The sequence below is a fragment of the Tubulanus polymorphus genome, chromosome 2 (genome assembly GCF_964204645.1).
Source record: "Tubulanus polymorphus chromosome 2, tnTubPoly1.2, whole genome shotgun sequence".
NCBI classification, from domain to species: domain Eukaryota; kingdom Metazoa; phylum Nemertea; class Palaeonemertea; order Tubulaniformes; family Tubulanidae; genus Tubulanus; species Tubulanus polymorphus.
The window spans coordinates 18,903,226-18,917,845 of record NC_134026.1 but is presented as its reverse complement, the minus strand read 5'-3'; the positions used below and the strand labels follow the sequence as shown (position 1 = coordinate 18,917,845).

The window sequence follows — 14,620 nt, the reverse complement described above, 5'->3', positions numbered from 1 at the left end:
ATAAGGTCCGAATTAACAATTGTTTACTAGATAGGAATAGGAAGCGTCAGAAGAGTAAAGAGAAGGAGAAAGAAGCATTTCCATCGTAAACTTCTTACCATTTTTATAATTGTAGTTCTTATTTCCGACGTCAGACGGCGGTGTAAACCCGGAAGCTTATGGGTCGCCATTGCCGCTGTCATATGACAATTTTTGGAAGAATATTTCATTAAATTCTCTAATCACCCATTGTAAATATGAGTAGTAGAACCGCTTCTTATATCATCCTCTACACGATTCCTTCGGTAATCATTACCGTAGCTACGTTGATAGGTGCGTATTGAAATTCTATCACTCTCATCGATCTGTTATTATTCTAAATCACTCACTGACTGACATCATCCTATAGATTATAGTCCACCACAGACCAGTGTCGTACTGAGTTGAGTAGGCCTAGGCCAATTTCTTACACACATGAAAGATCAGAAGCTCAGTCCAAAGCAGTAGAAAATTAAACGACTGGTTATTCTCCTAAAGGAGAGAGTTTGAAAAATGATGCCAAAGATTCATTTCTTCGACTTCAATTCTTGAACCTGTTGGACAGATAGCTAGCACACTCCCTTACTCTTACTCCCTTAATAATCGGTTTATCTGTACTGTACATATTATGCATCAATTTGTTCAGTAAGGAATTTGCACTCAGAAATAAATCATGAACTGGCATAGATTTGTTTGTGTTTTCATCTATCAGCGATAGTTTACCTAGCATACGTTCGCGTAGTGCTGAAAAACGGCTTTTATGGCCCGTCATGTGGCGCCACCTACTGTATTTTGATATGCTAATGAACTAGGTGATGACGTCACTGTAGCTTTTCCGAGTGTCCGGGGAGCGGATTTTTCAGCATAACGCGAGCGTATGCTGAGTAAACTATCGCTCATAAATGAAAACAAAAACAACTTTAGTAAAAATTGTTGTTTATTTCTGAATGCAAATTCCTCACTGAACAAATTGATGCGTAATAAAGGTAGGTAAACCGATTATTAACGGACCAAAACGTTGCACGGACAGCAAGTGTGACAGACAGGCAAAAGTGCTCATATAAGGTTAACTTTCGTCCCTCATTTTGAGGGACGAGGCTTTGAGCGTCTATTCCCCTTAAAACACCATCAACTTACCTCAGACTGACAGTTCTGTAATCAGATGGAAGTTAACTATTGTGTGAACATAAATTTGTAATCCTAAGTAGCTTTTGACAATCGTAGTAACTCAAAGTTTTGACTAGTCGCCTCAAAAAATAGTTGAAGTGAAACAACATGACAAATATGGTGGCTTTTCGTGTTGCATGATAAGAGTTTAGATTACGGATTGGACTTGAACTTGGACTGACATTGATGCCAATGCAGATATTATTCTTGTTTCAAATTCTTAATGTAAAATTGACCAAAATTAATGCGTTTTATCAACATAGAGTAATTTTAGAGGGACATATTGAATTTTCACATTTTATCAATTTAGTCCGTATTGGAATTCCGATTGTGGCAATCAATTCAAATCAAATAAATAAATTCTCCGGTTCGCGATTTAGATCATCAAAGATATTATTATAAAACAGGTTTCCTAAGTCAACAAGGTAACTAATTAATTTATTTGAGTATAAAGGTTTGATTTGACACTAAAATCAGTTTAACAGGAGTTAACCTCTATATGATACTTTAGCGTCAGACGTTGTAGGGAACCTGTAACAACAACTGGTATTCAGACTAGGTCTCCTATAGGTACCTTCCAGTGAGTGTACATGGATGAGAATAGTTTCATTTGCGATGTCTGTTGTTTTCAGGTTTATACTATATATTGAGTGGCCAAGGTTACAGATTTGATATAGGATGGTAAGTTTATACGTTGAACCCCTAAAGCACCTGACAAAAATGCCGTATCGCCAAATTAACAGCAGGCAAAACCACGGCGATCAAGGGCCAGTTGCTCAGTGGTTGGTTAAAGATAACCGACGGATGAATACCATAGTCACAATGAACTTTAAATTGTCACTATGTCAACTATCCACTGGTAAACTCTAACCAACTTTTCTGCAACTGGCTTCGGTAGTGCGGCCATTTATTTTATTTGTGGAGTTTGGAATTGGTTTATAGCACTGGCAATGTTTGTCACCTCTTGTGCTTTAAGGAGTGGATTTCTTTATTCTAAGAGGACTTCTCATTGTAACTAAATGTCAAGTAATTCAATGTCATGGTTCTTATAGAGATCTCACCGGTGATGTCATCATAGTTAATTTAGATTAAGGACTCTACGTCATTCAGATATGCCATTCTTTCGCATAACAATCTCAACAGGAACTACTTGTAATTTTTCACGCACCCTCTTGGCAGGATTTGAATTTGGTCCCTGTCTGAATTCTTCCAGCTTTTAGTGGACCTTAGCCACACAAGTGCAGTGCTTATCATCTGGGGGCAGTTGCTCAAAAGTTGGTTAAAGATAACCGGCCGTTAAATACCATAGTAACAATGAAATTTCAATTGTCACCATATAAACTATCCACTGGTTAACTCTAACCAACTTTTGAGCAACCGGTCGCAGGATGCCAATTGTATAATCGCTAAGGGAAATTCGTGAACTGCCATGGTAAAAACATGTTTTCTGATTGGCTAACAAATCACATAATGGCTCAATGCGCATTGGGGCTAGTCATGCAGAGGTTTATGCCATGACAGTCGTGCGATGCCATCAGGTTCAAATTCCCTGCTGTGGTTGCATTTGTCAATTTTTGGGTTCATTAGATTTTCAAGCTGGTTTAGTACAGTTGATAGGCTTAAAGCTAAAATTTTGTCACCGCCGCTAGTAAATAGCCCGAAATGACTTGAGCCTACTGATAGTGATGTAGAAACTACAGATACCAGTTCTGGGATCTCGTGTGAATGATTGTGTTTGCCCTCCAATATAGGGTACAATGTAATCATGTGACAAAACATGCTGCAGCTCAACCTAGATTATTGATCTGATATTAAAACTAACTTTCGAGTCAATATTTTCTCCGCAGCTCTGATTCTTTTCATCACATTGATGTAATTTTTTTCAGGTTTTTGGAAGAAACATCCCCTTATGTGTGGGCGAATTTAGGTGTTGGCTTGGCTATATCTCTGTCAGTGGTTGGAGCAGCCATGTAAGTATAGAAGCAAGCCTAATACGTATGTATGAGGTTTATATAGTACCAGGACATAAGACACAAAATCCATGAAAACATACCTACGGCCAGCTTAATCGTTGAGAATCAGTTAGTTGAGTTAACCTTGAGATACTAAATGAATCATAATTGAGCTTTGTGAAACATATACTCCAATAAATCCGCCATGATAATTGAATTTTTCTTTTTCGACCAGGGGTATTTATATGACAGGCAGTAGCATCTTAGGAGCTGGAGTAAAAGCTCCCAGAATTAAGACGAAGAATCTTGTTAGCATTATCTTTTGCGAAGCCGTCGCCATTTATGGTATCATAATGGCCATCGTCATTAGTAATATATCGGAGGTAAGTTTGAGTTAGCCTTACCGGCTTTTACTTGACTGATGTATAAATCTTAATGTATGAATGCATCTTTGTAAATAGTCAGAGGTATTTGTTGTGATTTTAAGTCAAATGTAAGCGTCTTGATCAAGACAGTTTGTATAGCTGAATATTCTGCGGAAGTGCCACACATGATTGCCTTTAACCTGTCGAGTACCTTATCCTTTTCCAGCCAATTTCGGCCGCAGACATGATGAAGCCTGCAATGAGACGGGACAACATCTTTGCCGGTAAGTTGAGTTTACAATGCATCTTTCAGGGCGGCCCCTTACCTGGAAATCAGGGAATTTTCTTTTCTTTAAAAAAGTCAGGGAATTTTGTAAAAAAAGCTAGAAATCGGAGGAAAGTCAGGGAAATTTGTTCAGATTGCTAGTTTGCTTGTAACATCAAACAGTTACTATGTCTTATATATTTGACTGTGTTAATTGATTGGTTTCTTAACAGATCGGGGAAAATAACCTGCTTGTCGGGAAATAGTCGGGGTAGTAAGGGAAAAAGCAAGTCAAATAAAAATGGTCACCCTGTCTTCTTCAATTTCTTAATCAAATTATTTCAAAAGGATTTTAAAATGTCTCAGCATGAGATTTGCTCCACATATTCTTTCATTTCTCAGCAGTAAGAATGTAACTGCATAAACTATTATTCAAATTGATGAATAGCATTGAAAAGAGAATTGTTGGAGTTTTTCCATTTCATATCATTGATTGCTCTTCTTAATTAACCCTAGACTTTTCAATGTCCGAGGGCCTCTACCTTGCAGTAGCAGTCACTGTCCAGGTTATCGGAAATTCCTGATCAACATAATTTTGTTCTTTGTCTGCTGAGTTTTATCATCCTCTTTGGGTCCTGACAGAGATCATTTGGTAGTTATGGGTGAAAAAATGTTGTCTGATTTTGAGTACCCCGGTAGCCCTTCATGACTTAAGAAATAATGAGTCATTCGTTTCTTTCCAGGTTTTGCGATGTTAGGAGCCGGTCTGACGGTTGGTCTTTCGAACTTGGCTTGTGGTATTTGCGTTGGTATTGTTGGCTCTGGTGCCGCACTTGCCGATGCTCAAAATTCTAGTCTATTTGTGAAAATCCTTATCGTCGAAATTTTCGGCAGTGCTATAGGATTGTTCGGTGTAATCGTAGGAATTTTACAAGTAAGTCAAATTGATTATAGACCGGACAAAAAGAAACGTTGATCATCTCTTGACTGCCAATTCGATAAATTTGATATGATTTGATCTGAATACAGCTGTCTAATTTATTCTTTTCTGCGTCAGATATGTTAAGGCTTAAGACCTAGACTCCACCTGTTAGTGTATATGATAAGCATAAGTAAACAAGATGGATTGTACTTTCACCTGATGAAGCTACCATTCATTAGTAGTGAAAGCTCGTACTTAAAATCAACAAGTTATCCTTTAAAGTACTTGTCTTGAGTTAGAGTTTACTCTGTTCGTTTTCAATGAGTTAACTCTGAGTCAAATCTTAACTCACAACTGTGGAACTGGGTCCTTATTCCTAATGCCAGTCAGGTGTTAACACTTCAGACGATCGTATGAAATACCTTTATTAAGAAACTAGTGTAACGCGTTTAGGGTCAATGATAATGATACCAGACTGAAGATAAGTATCGCAGAGTTTCAAAGAAAATCAAGATGACAAGACCAGTGTCAAGACTAAGGACTTCTGTCTAAAATTTGACATTAGCAGCAAACCTTCAGTGACAAACTACGGTCGAGATTATTGTATGAAATTGAAAGAAATAGGAGCAATACGCCATTCAGATTGCCATATTTTCATACATTGATTTTTCATTCCTCAATTCAGTAACCGTCTAATTTTGTAGAAACACGGGTCCCAACTGGTTTAGGCAGTCTACTGTAATAACCTGTGGTAGATTTGAAAAATTCCTGGGATTTTGTTGCAAAGAAAAAGCTAATATTAAAGTTGTAAAAATTTCGCGAGTTCATCAATAAGAGACCATAAGACATGAGAAGAGACGAAATTATGACGTATTTACGTTTATTCTACAAGCTGAAACTCCTGTCCGTGCTCTGCTCTGCAAACCAACAACAGCTACACAGTTCTTCATACGCATAAACTCGCTTATACGGAGCGTGCCGGCAACCCGCCAAAGTGTAGAACAGCGGAAAAACTAAACTATTCTTTTATTGGAGGGAGATACTCACAAACATCTATTTGCTTATTTCAGATATCAAAGGCTAAAATGGGAGGCAAGTAGTTTGAAAGAATAATTGTGCAGACTCCGATGCAACTAAAATGAAACTCTCATCATCGAACAAACGGCTACTACATACGGTATATAAAATGTAGTATGTAGAAAGATTAAAAAGCGTTGATGCTTCCATCATTTTTTCACTTTATTCGTGAAAAATTGTCATCGTATATAAATCAATGTAAGACACATCAAAACAAAGTATTTGCTGTTTACTGTTTGTAACACAATCACTCTAATACGGAGGGGCTAATTTCTGCAAGAAGATTCAATCCGGAATATAGCCTAATGCATAACAAAAGCATTTTATATATAGGCCTATGCCAAAATTCATTGCGCGGGTATCAATGTGCAGTAGCCTGAACCTGCTCTTTTCAACGGGCATACGGTACTCAGTCGCCTATTATGGCGCATATTTGATTGAAACTGATCTACGAAGGCCAGTCAATTCTACCAATCGTCATCTGACTATGGTGAATGTCTGAAGTGTATATTTTTTTAGTTCCCGACTCCTAACAATATACAGTGTAATCAGTTTGTACATCAACGCGTTGAACCTTTTTCGGAAAATAGCCCCTCGAATTTGAGTATGTATATTCTGTGAAATAAATTTGCACGCGGTGAATATGCGACTTTGTTTGAACTAGTCAGATTCTTACTGGGCATATAGATTGTTATGTAATATGTTTATTGTAAATACTTATTATATATATATATATATATATATATATATAGAGAGAGAGATAGAATACCATGGATATAGTTAAATTATATGTTTCAAAAATGAAGTGTCGTATTGGTTATAAAACATGACTCGTATCCATAAATGTAAGTGCAGTAAGCCCATTTTGTCTGGATTGATTTCGACCAGACCCATGAATATTCGATGTCTGAATCATGTATTCTGACGTCTCGGCGCTGGAGATTATTTGTTCTTTCGATCCATATCTGGTGAATTTCACCGTGTGGCTGTAGGGTATACCGATTGACAATGATTTGCGCGAAATAATCGTAATGCAAAGAAGTTGGTTGCGCGATGTTGGTGTTTCAATAAATTCTTCACAGATATTTTTGTATCTACGTGATTTTAATCGTGGGACCGCTTCACGTTTTATGATATGTACAGTTGTATAATATCAGCAGCCGAGGAAAAAACGGAAGTAGTTTAAAATTATGATTGGAATTGTTAACCCTTTCAGTGCTGACTAATCAATACCCTATGTGCTGGATATAATTTGAAAATTTTGGAAGAATCCTCCCTAGTGTGTTGAATAACGGCAATACCACTATAGTGCGTATACACCGCGGCGCAGTATATCGTTAGTTACAAATATTTCACGATGTCTGACAGGTGCTGCCATCTTTCAATAGAGATAAAAACTAATTACTAATTACATCAACACACCGCAGTGCGGTGTACAAGCAAAATCCATCACCAATTCATACACCACACTGAAAGGGTTAAATCTTGTAAACTGGATCGAATTAAAATCAATCATTAGATACATTATGGGATCATTCATTACGTAAAGTATGTTATGATGAGGGAGACTGGTCAGTTCAAATGCATATTAGGCAGATGGGGTAGAGGTGATTGTACATACATACGTACGCGCACACGTAAAGTGTAATACCAAAATCATAAATACAATTGTTGGTTTTAAACGGGTACTCGATGAAATGACAAACAACCTTAAATATCTGAAAACCTGAAATTTAATATGCAGATAAAGAAGTGAATAAAGTATTGGGTGAGCGGATAAGAAAATTGTGACGTAATGCGTACGTAATAAATGATCCCTGGTTTTAGGAAATTGTATTTCGTGTTGTCAATTACAGCTACGTGCATATTCATCATTGTCTACTACTCGTGCTATTGATTATCTTTACATCTTCACATTCCATGAATTTTATTCCATAACTCATTAAAGTATAAGAATTTTTTCGTAGCAGCAGATTCTAAAGTACATAATTACTTACTTTTCTTTCTGGTTATTCGTTTCTAACTCTTATTATAGATAGTGAAAATGATAGTAGTGCAGTCATCACATTGTTTAACTTTTTAGCCCACTTTGGGCGTAGCCCCAGCGGGCTATTGTGTTCACTTTGCGTAAGTTCGCCCATAAGACAGAATCAAGTTTTCTTTTTTTTTTTAAGTTCTCAACTGGCTATTGTGTGGATATTTGGTTTATATATGCTGACGCCCCAAACGCTGGTCCCACCAGAACCAAAATGACAAAGTGGCAAGATGTGTACATTTTGAATTTTTGTAGGGATATTACGAATAGCCTTGATCAATTATTTTGATGTTTGATATCATCACAAGTAGAATATGGTTGATTGGACGCTTCTACATTTCAATTTAATTCAAGTCAACTTTTTTCATTAGTAAATCAATTTTCAGTGAAATCAATACCATACACTGAGTGAGAAAGGAATCTAATATCTATCCGACGATTGTTGATAATTTTTGGATTTGGAATCCTAAAAATCAAGTTCAAATTTCATTAAAAATGAACTAATCGAATAACCCGTTGTTTTGTTGCGTGTATCCCATTGTGAGTGCTGTCATAGGATACATCTCTTCACATGGAATTTGGATTACCGATGTAGTTTTCCGCCCCACCAGAGGGAGTTGAATATTGAATTAAGAATTTTTCTATTGGCAAACCTATATTTTATAACCACAATGAATAGCAAATTTGTAACTTGTGACGTTCTATGATTGAAGCAAGTTTTGATGTCATTGGTCTCTGTAATTGTCAAGCAGGAGGTGTTGAATATTGAAATTGTCAAGTATTTCGCCGAAATGGCATAGTGTCCCTGGACCCTATAATTCTTAATCGTGTTGAAATGCAATACTAAAGGAAGCAAAATCTTATCATGCAAACTCGATCTAAAACCGACGAATTCTATTCCAATTTCAAAAATGGTATTACCCTCAGAACCTACTTCTCCAAATATTCGGTCAAAAAACCATCCAAAAACGCTGTCCTTTAAAGCATATAAAGCAATAAATTTGTTTCATACCTCTAGACCTTGCCCTGGCAGGCGCTGGTCGTACAATTTGTGTAACGAAGCAATAATTCGTACAGCAGTTAAATTAGTCATCTTTCGTTGCTTGCAGTTTTGCATTTTTCTTGTTGTATTTCGCAAACCACCCACTTATGTTGGAATCAACTGGCCTTGCGCAGCGGAACCATCGTATCTAACAATGATCCAGTGTCAATAACCTGAAAAAGTTAGTTCTTAAATTATCAAAATCATGAGGCTCAATCTTCTACAGTTCATTCAGATTGCCTCATATTCTCCGCAATCCCTAGAAAAAATATTCAAAATTCTCCACGACATTTCATAGTTGCTCCAACTGCGTTGCACAGAATCCAGGTTTTTTTATATGAATTCAAAAAGGCTCCACTGTATCTTTGTCCAGCGTGTTTTTCTCATCAAATACCGTGTAAATTCCTGCTACTCTTCGAACTAGAATTCATTGCGTAAACTTTCTCTTCAGTTTTCTCATCGAGAAAATGAGTGATCGCGAACATCTATGCTATGCTCTAGACTGATTTCTGTTAGATAACCCATCTATGCTTTTGCTGTTGATATTTTTGGTTTTCGGTTTATATGGCGGCGATGTTAGATACACATGTTGTAACCGTGGTACGTAGCATTCATTACATTCTACGCAATTGAATTGAAATTAAGGCCTATAGATGGAAATAATATATGTACATTACGTGCGTCAACTGAACATGAACTGATGTTATATTGCTAGGTGAATATTGTTGTATTAAGATTATAATGAATCTTGTAAATAAATAGGCTGAATAATTCAAATGACATGTTTTGTAATCTCTGTGTACTCATCAGTATAGAATTGGATTTGAGAGAATTGAAGATGTGTTGGATCATTGCAAGATGAATGAATGCATGTAGAGTTAACCTCACCTAACTCGGACAAACTGGGCCGGCAAAATTGCTCCGAGTAAAGCAAAGTTCGAGTTCAGGATAGGAAAATGCATTAGGAGTGTGAAAAAACTTCGTTTTTGTCTGAGTTAGTCGAGTTGGCCATGTCCGAGTAAGACGAGGTTAACTTTAAATGGAAAAGCAGATAAATTAATAAATTGTGAAATGATAGTCGTATTTACATGGAGACGATTTGGCACAGATTAGGAGTCAAATTTGGCCCTTGCTTGCTTACAGGGCGAGTTGACAACACAAAAACTTCATGAACCCCAGAAACCCCAGACTGTCATTTAAGCAATGGAGAAAAAATAGAGGATATTTTAAGATGCCCTATTCTGCTGGAAAAATGCCATCTTCTGTGGCAACATCCACTGAATGGACGAAGTAGTGCAGGGAACAAAATAAATATTTCTGAATAGTTACATATATTTAATAATATCATTCAATTGAATCGGTTTTTTCTGGCATAAAACTATACATAACAAAATAGTAGCAAAATATAACAATGACCAAGGCCACAAATAATATTGCCCGTTGACAATGGACTCCACAGTTTATGACGATATATGTTCACTGTTTTTTAAGAGTACAATCATGGCGTCTTCAGAAATAAATTCAATAATTTCACAATACCGGTAATACATAACACTCACAAAAATTCATACTTAACCGTTATTAAAATACAGTATATAGAATAGGGGATGAAAATCTCGGTAAAAGGTCTTAAAAACACAATACATTACATGGTACATGATCGTATATACACTGATTTATATAAAAGAGAACACAGTAAACATTATGTTAATCAATTGGCGAGAGACAGCCAATCATAATGATTGCACAAACTTGCGATAAATGGTAAGAACAAAATTTCATGAATTAGCACGAGTTGAAGCTGGAGTTGTGATGCTTGACTAGCAGGGGCGGATCCAGGGGGATGAGTAGACAGTATTGGAAGGAAATTTAAGGACACCCTTCCGATCTTAGGGCACACCCAGTATCCAGGTCAATGCGAGCGCCGAAAACTTTGAAAATATGGTAACTTTTAAAGGCTTTTAGAGGGCTTCTAGAGGCTAGCAGAGCAATCCAGAATAAACGAATCCGAGACAAGATTTCAACAGATGCGGATAAAAAATGAAGCTGGCGAACCCATGAGAGAATGGTTGTCGCCAACTTCAAGATCAGCAATGAATTTCACAGAAGACACCCATGAAAAACACTGGCATTGTTTTTATATTTTCCCTAGTGCCCCTATAATCTTTAAAAGTGCCCCTTAACAATTATACAGAATACGGCTAAGTTGCCCCTTCATTGTTAACAATCGGCAAAAATTGCCTCGTCTTCACATTTATCCGTATGTCGTGTGCCGTATTCCAAAGCAAAAGTGCCCCTAAAATTTTAAAAATTAGGCAAAAGTGCCCTTTTCTTCAGCATTCACCGCGAATTAAAGCCTGACCCTTGAAAAGGCAAAGTGCCCTTTTCTTCAACATTTTCCGCGTATAGTGCCCTCTTCTAAAGTACGAGTGCCCCCTTTAGTCCTCCCTTAAAATGCAAGGACAAGGTACCCTCATCTAAAGCATGAGTGCCCCTTGAAAAAGGAAAGTGCCCTTTTTAATTTTATCATGATAAAAGGCCTAATATCAAATATGATTATCTCTCCTCACTTTCTCGGCAGCAGTATTTACCGATTAATTTTATAATTATGCCCGGATTCTGGACACGGAATTAGCGGTTGCTGAAATAATGCCGTCAAAAATATTGCCGGTGAAATTTCGAAGGGCACTTAAAAATTCTAGACCGTATTGGGCAATACGGCTAATACGGTCTGGATCCGCCCCTGACTAGATAACAAGTACGTTTCTGCAGTAACATGTATCGATATATACATGTGCATGTATGGTAGCTTGGAGTGACCATTTTGACGAGATAATTAATCCTATGATGGTAGGTATGAATATATTTCAACACAAATGCAGTGTATCATTCGTTTTACTCATTAAGCATCCATTAATATGATTAATTGGTTTATTTTCATTGAACACAATTACATATGTAATTTCCTTTCTATATCCATTAAACACATGAGTGTCACTGAAGTGGTTGGGGCGCTGGAAGCAATTTTGCTCAGATTGCCATGAATAATATGTTGCTGTGGTGAATTTACTTAAATTTTGTCAAAAAAGAAAAAAATGTCATTCAGTACATTATTGCAGCAGCTTCTGCCGCTGCAGTCGCTGCAGTCGCTGCACTTCCAACGCCACTTAGTGGTCATATTCGACTAAATGAAACAGTAAATGCCGCTAAAGTCAGATCTTTGGGGGCCATGAAAATTTGACTTACGTGATATCCGTCAAAATTTTGGCGGTATAACGAAATGGCGACATAGTATACAAGACATGATTAGCAACCAAATCCAGAGACATTAGTCATTATTTGACATTAGTTGAAAGAGTAAATGTCTTAGCTCAATTCATTTAGATAATAGAAAAAGATTATGCGTAATTCTGCCAACCACATGTATCAATTCTTAACCAAAAGACTGGAAAGGTCATTGACAAAAGATCGTTGGCGGTATAACGAATGTTTTTTCTATGAGTTTGAATAGGACCGTTCTAGGATTGCGTTGGCGTAATTGCGGATGGTGAGAGGTAGTATAACGGCAATAGGTGATTTTGGCGGTATAACGAGCTTTGCCTGTAGTGTCAAAAAAATCCACTGTCTACTGTAATCAGGTTTCCAAGTTCAAGTTCAAATTCTTTTGTGTAATTTGATTATAACAAACATGTGGAATTAACATGAAATGTCGTATCTACAAGGGCGGCTTCTCTCAAAAAATTTAAAATGGATATGTGGACCAAAAAAAAGGCAAAGCATCAGGTTTGCCAGTTCCTTCAATTTGCCATTTACGTAGCTTCAAATTGGCCACTGGTTTGACAAAATTAGCCTACATTTTTGCTCTGTTCGCAAAAAAGTCAAAGGTGTGGCACTGAGTGTGCATTGAATAGTGTTATCTGAGGTTGTAAACAAAAGTGACTATTTGATTCACTAATAAAACCAATCAAGGAGTTGCATAACTTAATATTTAACTAATGATGTTCCTGCGCATCATGGTTACCACAGAACAGGTAAATTTGGAAAAACTTGGGAATTTTGAAATAATAATTCCTAGTTTGGATATTTGGGAATTTAAAAAATTTACTTCAAATCGGGGAAATATTTGGGAAATTTATTTAAATTTCACGTATTGCATTTGCCAAGGGTAACTTTCTTTAGCGATTTCCCTTGAGAATCACCTTTATCAACCAGTCTCCACTAAAATGGTGACTGAAGCATGATGGTATCTGTGCATTTCCACTTGGGAAAATTGAAAAATCACCCATGAACCTGGGAATTTTTAATTCATGTAACTGTGGGAACCATGACACATACTTAGTACTAATAAATAATTGTAATTTTAATACATATCAAATAAATGGGAACATCAAATATATGGGGCTCATCGGTATACAAATCACCATACGCCACATTAATACAATACCTACAGGGGGTAGGGGTTCATATCGTAAAAATGCTAATTTTTCAAGTAGGTTTGATTGAAACTCATTGCAGCAATTCGCAAGATTGATTTTCATAAGAGCAGCGATATGTAACTGTATCAATACCGTGCAATGATCGGACAATGCTCCGTGTTTTTTCAACTTGCTTCGAACATGACAACACATACGTACATTGTAAGCCTATACGGTTAGTCCAGCAGTAGCTAAAGCAGTTTAATCAATAACGATTATCACTAGTTAAAACTAATATCCAATCAGGAACCACGTTAAAATTGAGATATGGAACAACAACAATAGACATATATACTCAAGAGGATTTCGATCCACGATACACTAATAACTGTCTGTCTAAACTTCATCTTCAAATACTGATGATTACTCGTATAGAAAGAATGCTGATTATTTTATCTCAACGATTTTCTCTTCTGCGCTAAGTTTCATGAGAAATCTGATTCGGTTTAAATGGTTTGGTTTCAATCGCCGTGTTTATATTTTGAAAAATTAAGTAGCCACTCACAGCAGCGACTGCACGAAGGGTTTTTCATTAGACCGCCCCAGTGGTACATACGTATAGAAATGAGTTTTGTGTATGAATCTACGTAGATGAATATGAAGATGATCATCGGACATACAGGTATCAAAAGAATCTAAAGTAAGTGCCATGATAATATCAGGACTATAATTGATGGGTTAATTTATTGTATAGGAATGTGATAACTTTCCGAACACGACAACCATAATCGTATCTTAATTAAAGCAATTTGTCAGAACTACTCCTTGCTTAACATTTAGATATTGACAAATCGAGCATATACATTAATCCCATGAAATACTTATCATCTGCAACCTTTTTGTTACATGCCAATGTACACGTTATGGGGAACCGCAACACCAGCAGTTGGGTGACCCAGTCCCGGTCTTAAATTGTTAAAATTAAAGTCGTAGATTTTAAAGCTCCTGAATCCATATCATACTACAAGACCCCGCCAATTATATATCAAAATTATGTTTCTACTCGGTAATTGGTGGTATTAGCAACATTATCATCAGTTGGGATTAGGGGTTGCGTCTAGTTGCCATTTAGAATTTTTAGAAATTAACGTCAACAAATGTTGCTTGTGATTTTGTCTTTGAAAATGCTCATACTCAGTTGCAGCAGCAGGGAGGCACCTCCCTGCTGGTTGTAGCTATTTTGAAAATATGGTGGGAAAGAAATTCTATCAATCTCCCAATAAATCATTAATCTCGATGAAAATAGCAATAAAGTTGCCAGTTGAATGGAGCTGGGGATTTTGCGGACAATCTACCACTAAT

At 36.8% G+C, this 14,620-nt stretch overlaps 1 protein-coding gene across 1 annotated transcript; it reads left to right on the top strand.

Annotated features, from left to right (window-relative positions):
- Positions 1–165: 165 nt before the first annotated feature.
- LOC141899375 (V-type proton ATPase 21 kDa proteolipid subunit c''-like) lies at positions 166–6,474 on the top strand. The gene is made up of 7 exons (XM_074785632.1): positions 166–312; positions 1,818–1,866; positions 3,072–3,155; positions 3,373–3,520; positions 3,729–3,786; positions 4,511–4,701; positions 5,760–6,474. Exons 1-7 carry the CDS (start codon positions 237–239, stop codon positions 5,787–5,789), a joined length of 636 nt encoding a protein of 211 aa, XP_074641733.1. The 5' UTR covers positions 166–236; the 3' UTR covers positions 5,790–6,474.
- Positions 6,475–14,620: the final 8,146 nt, after the last annotated feature.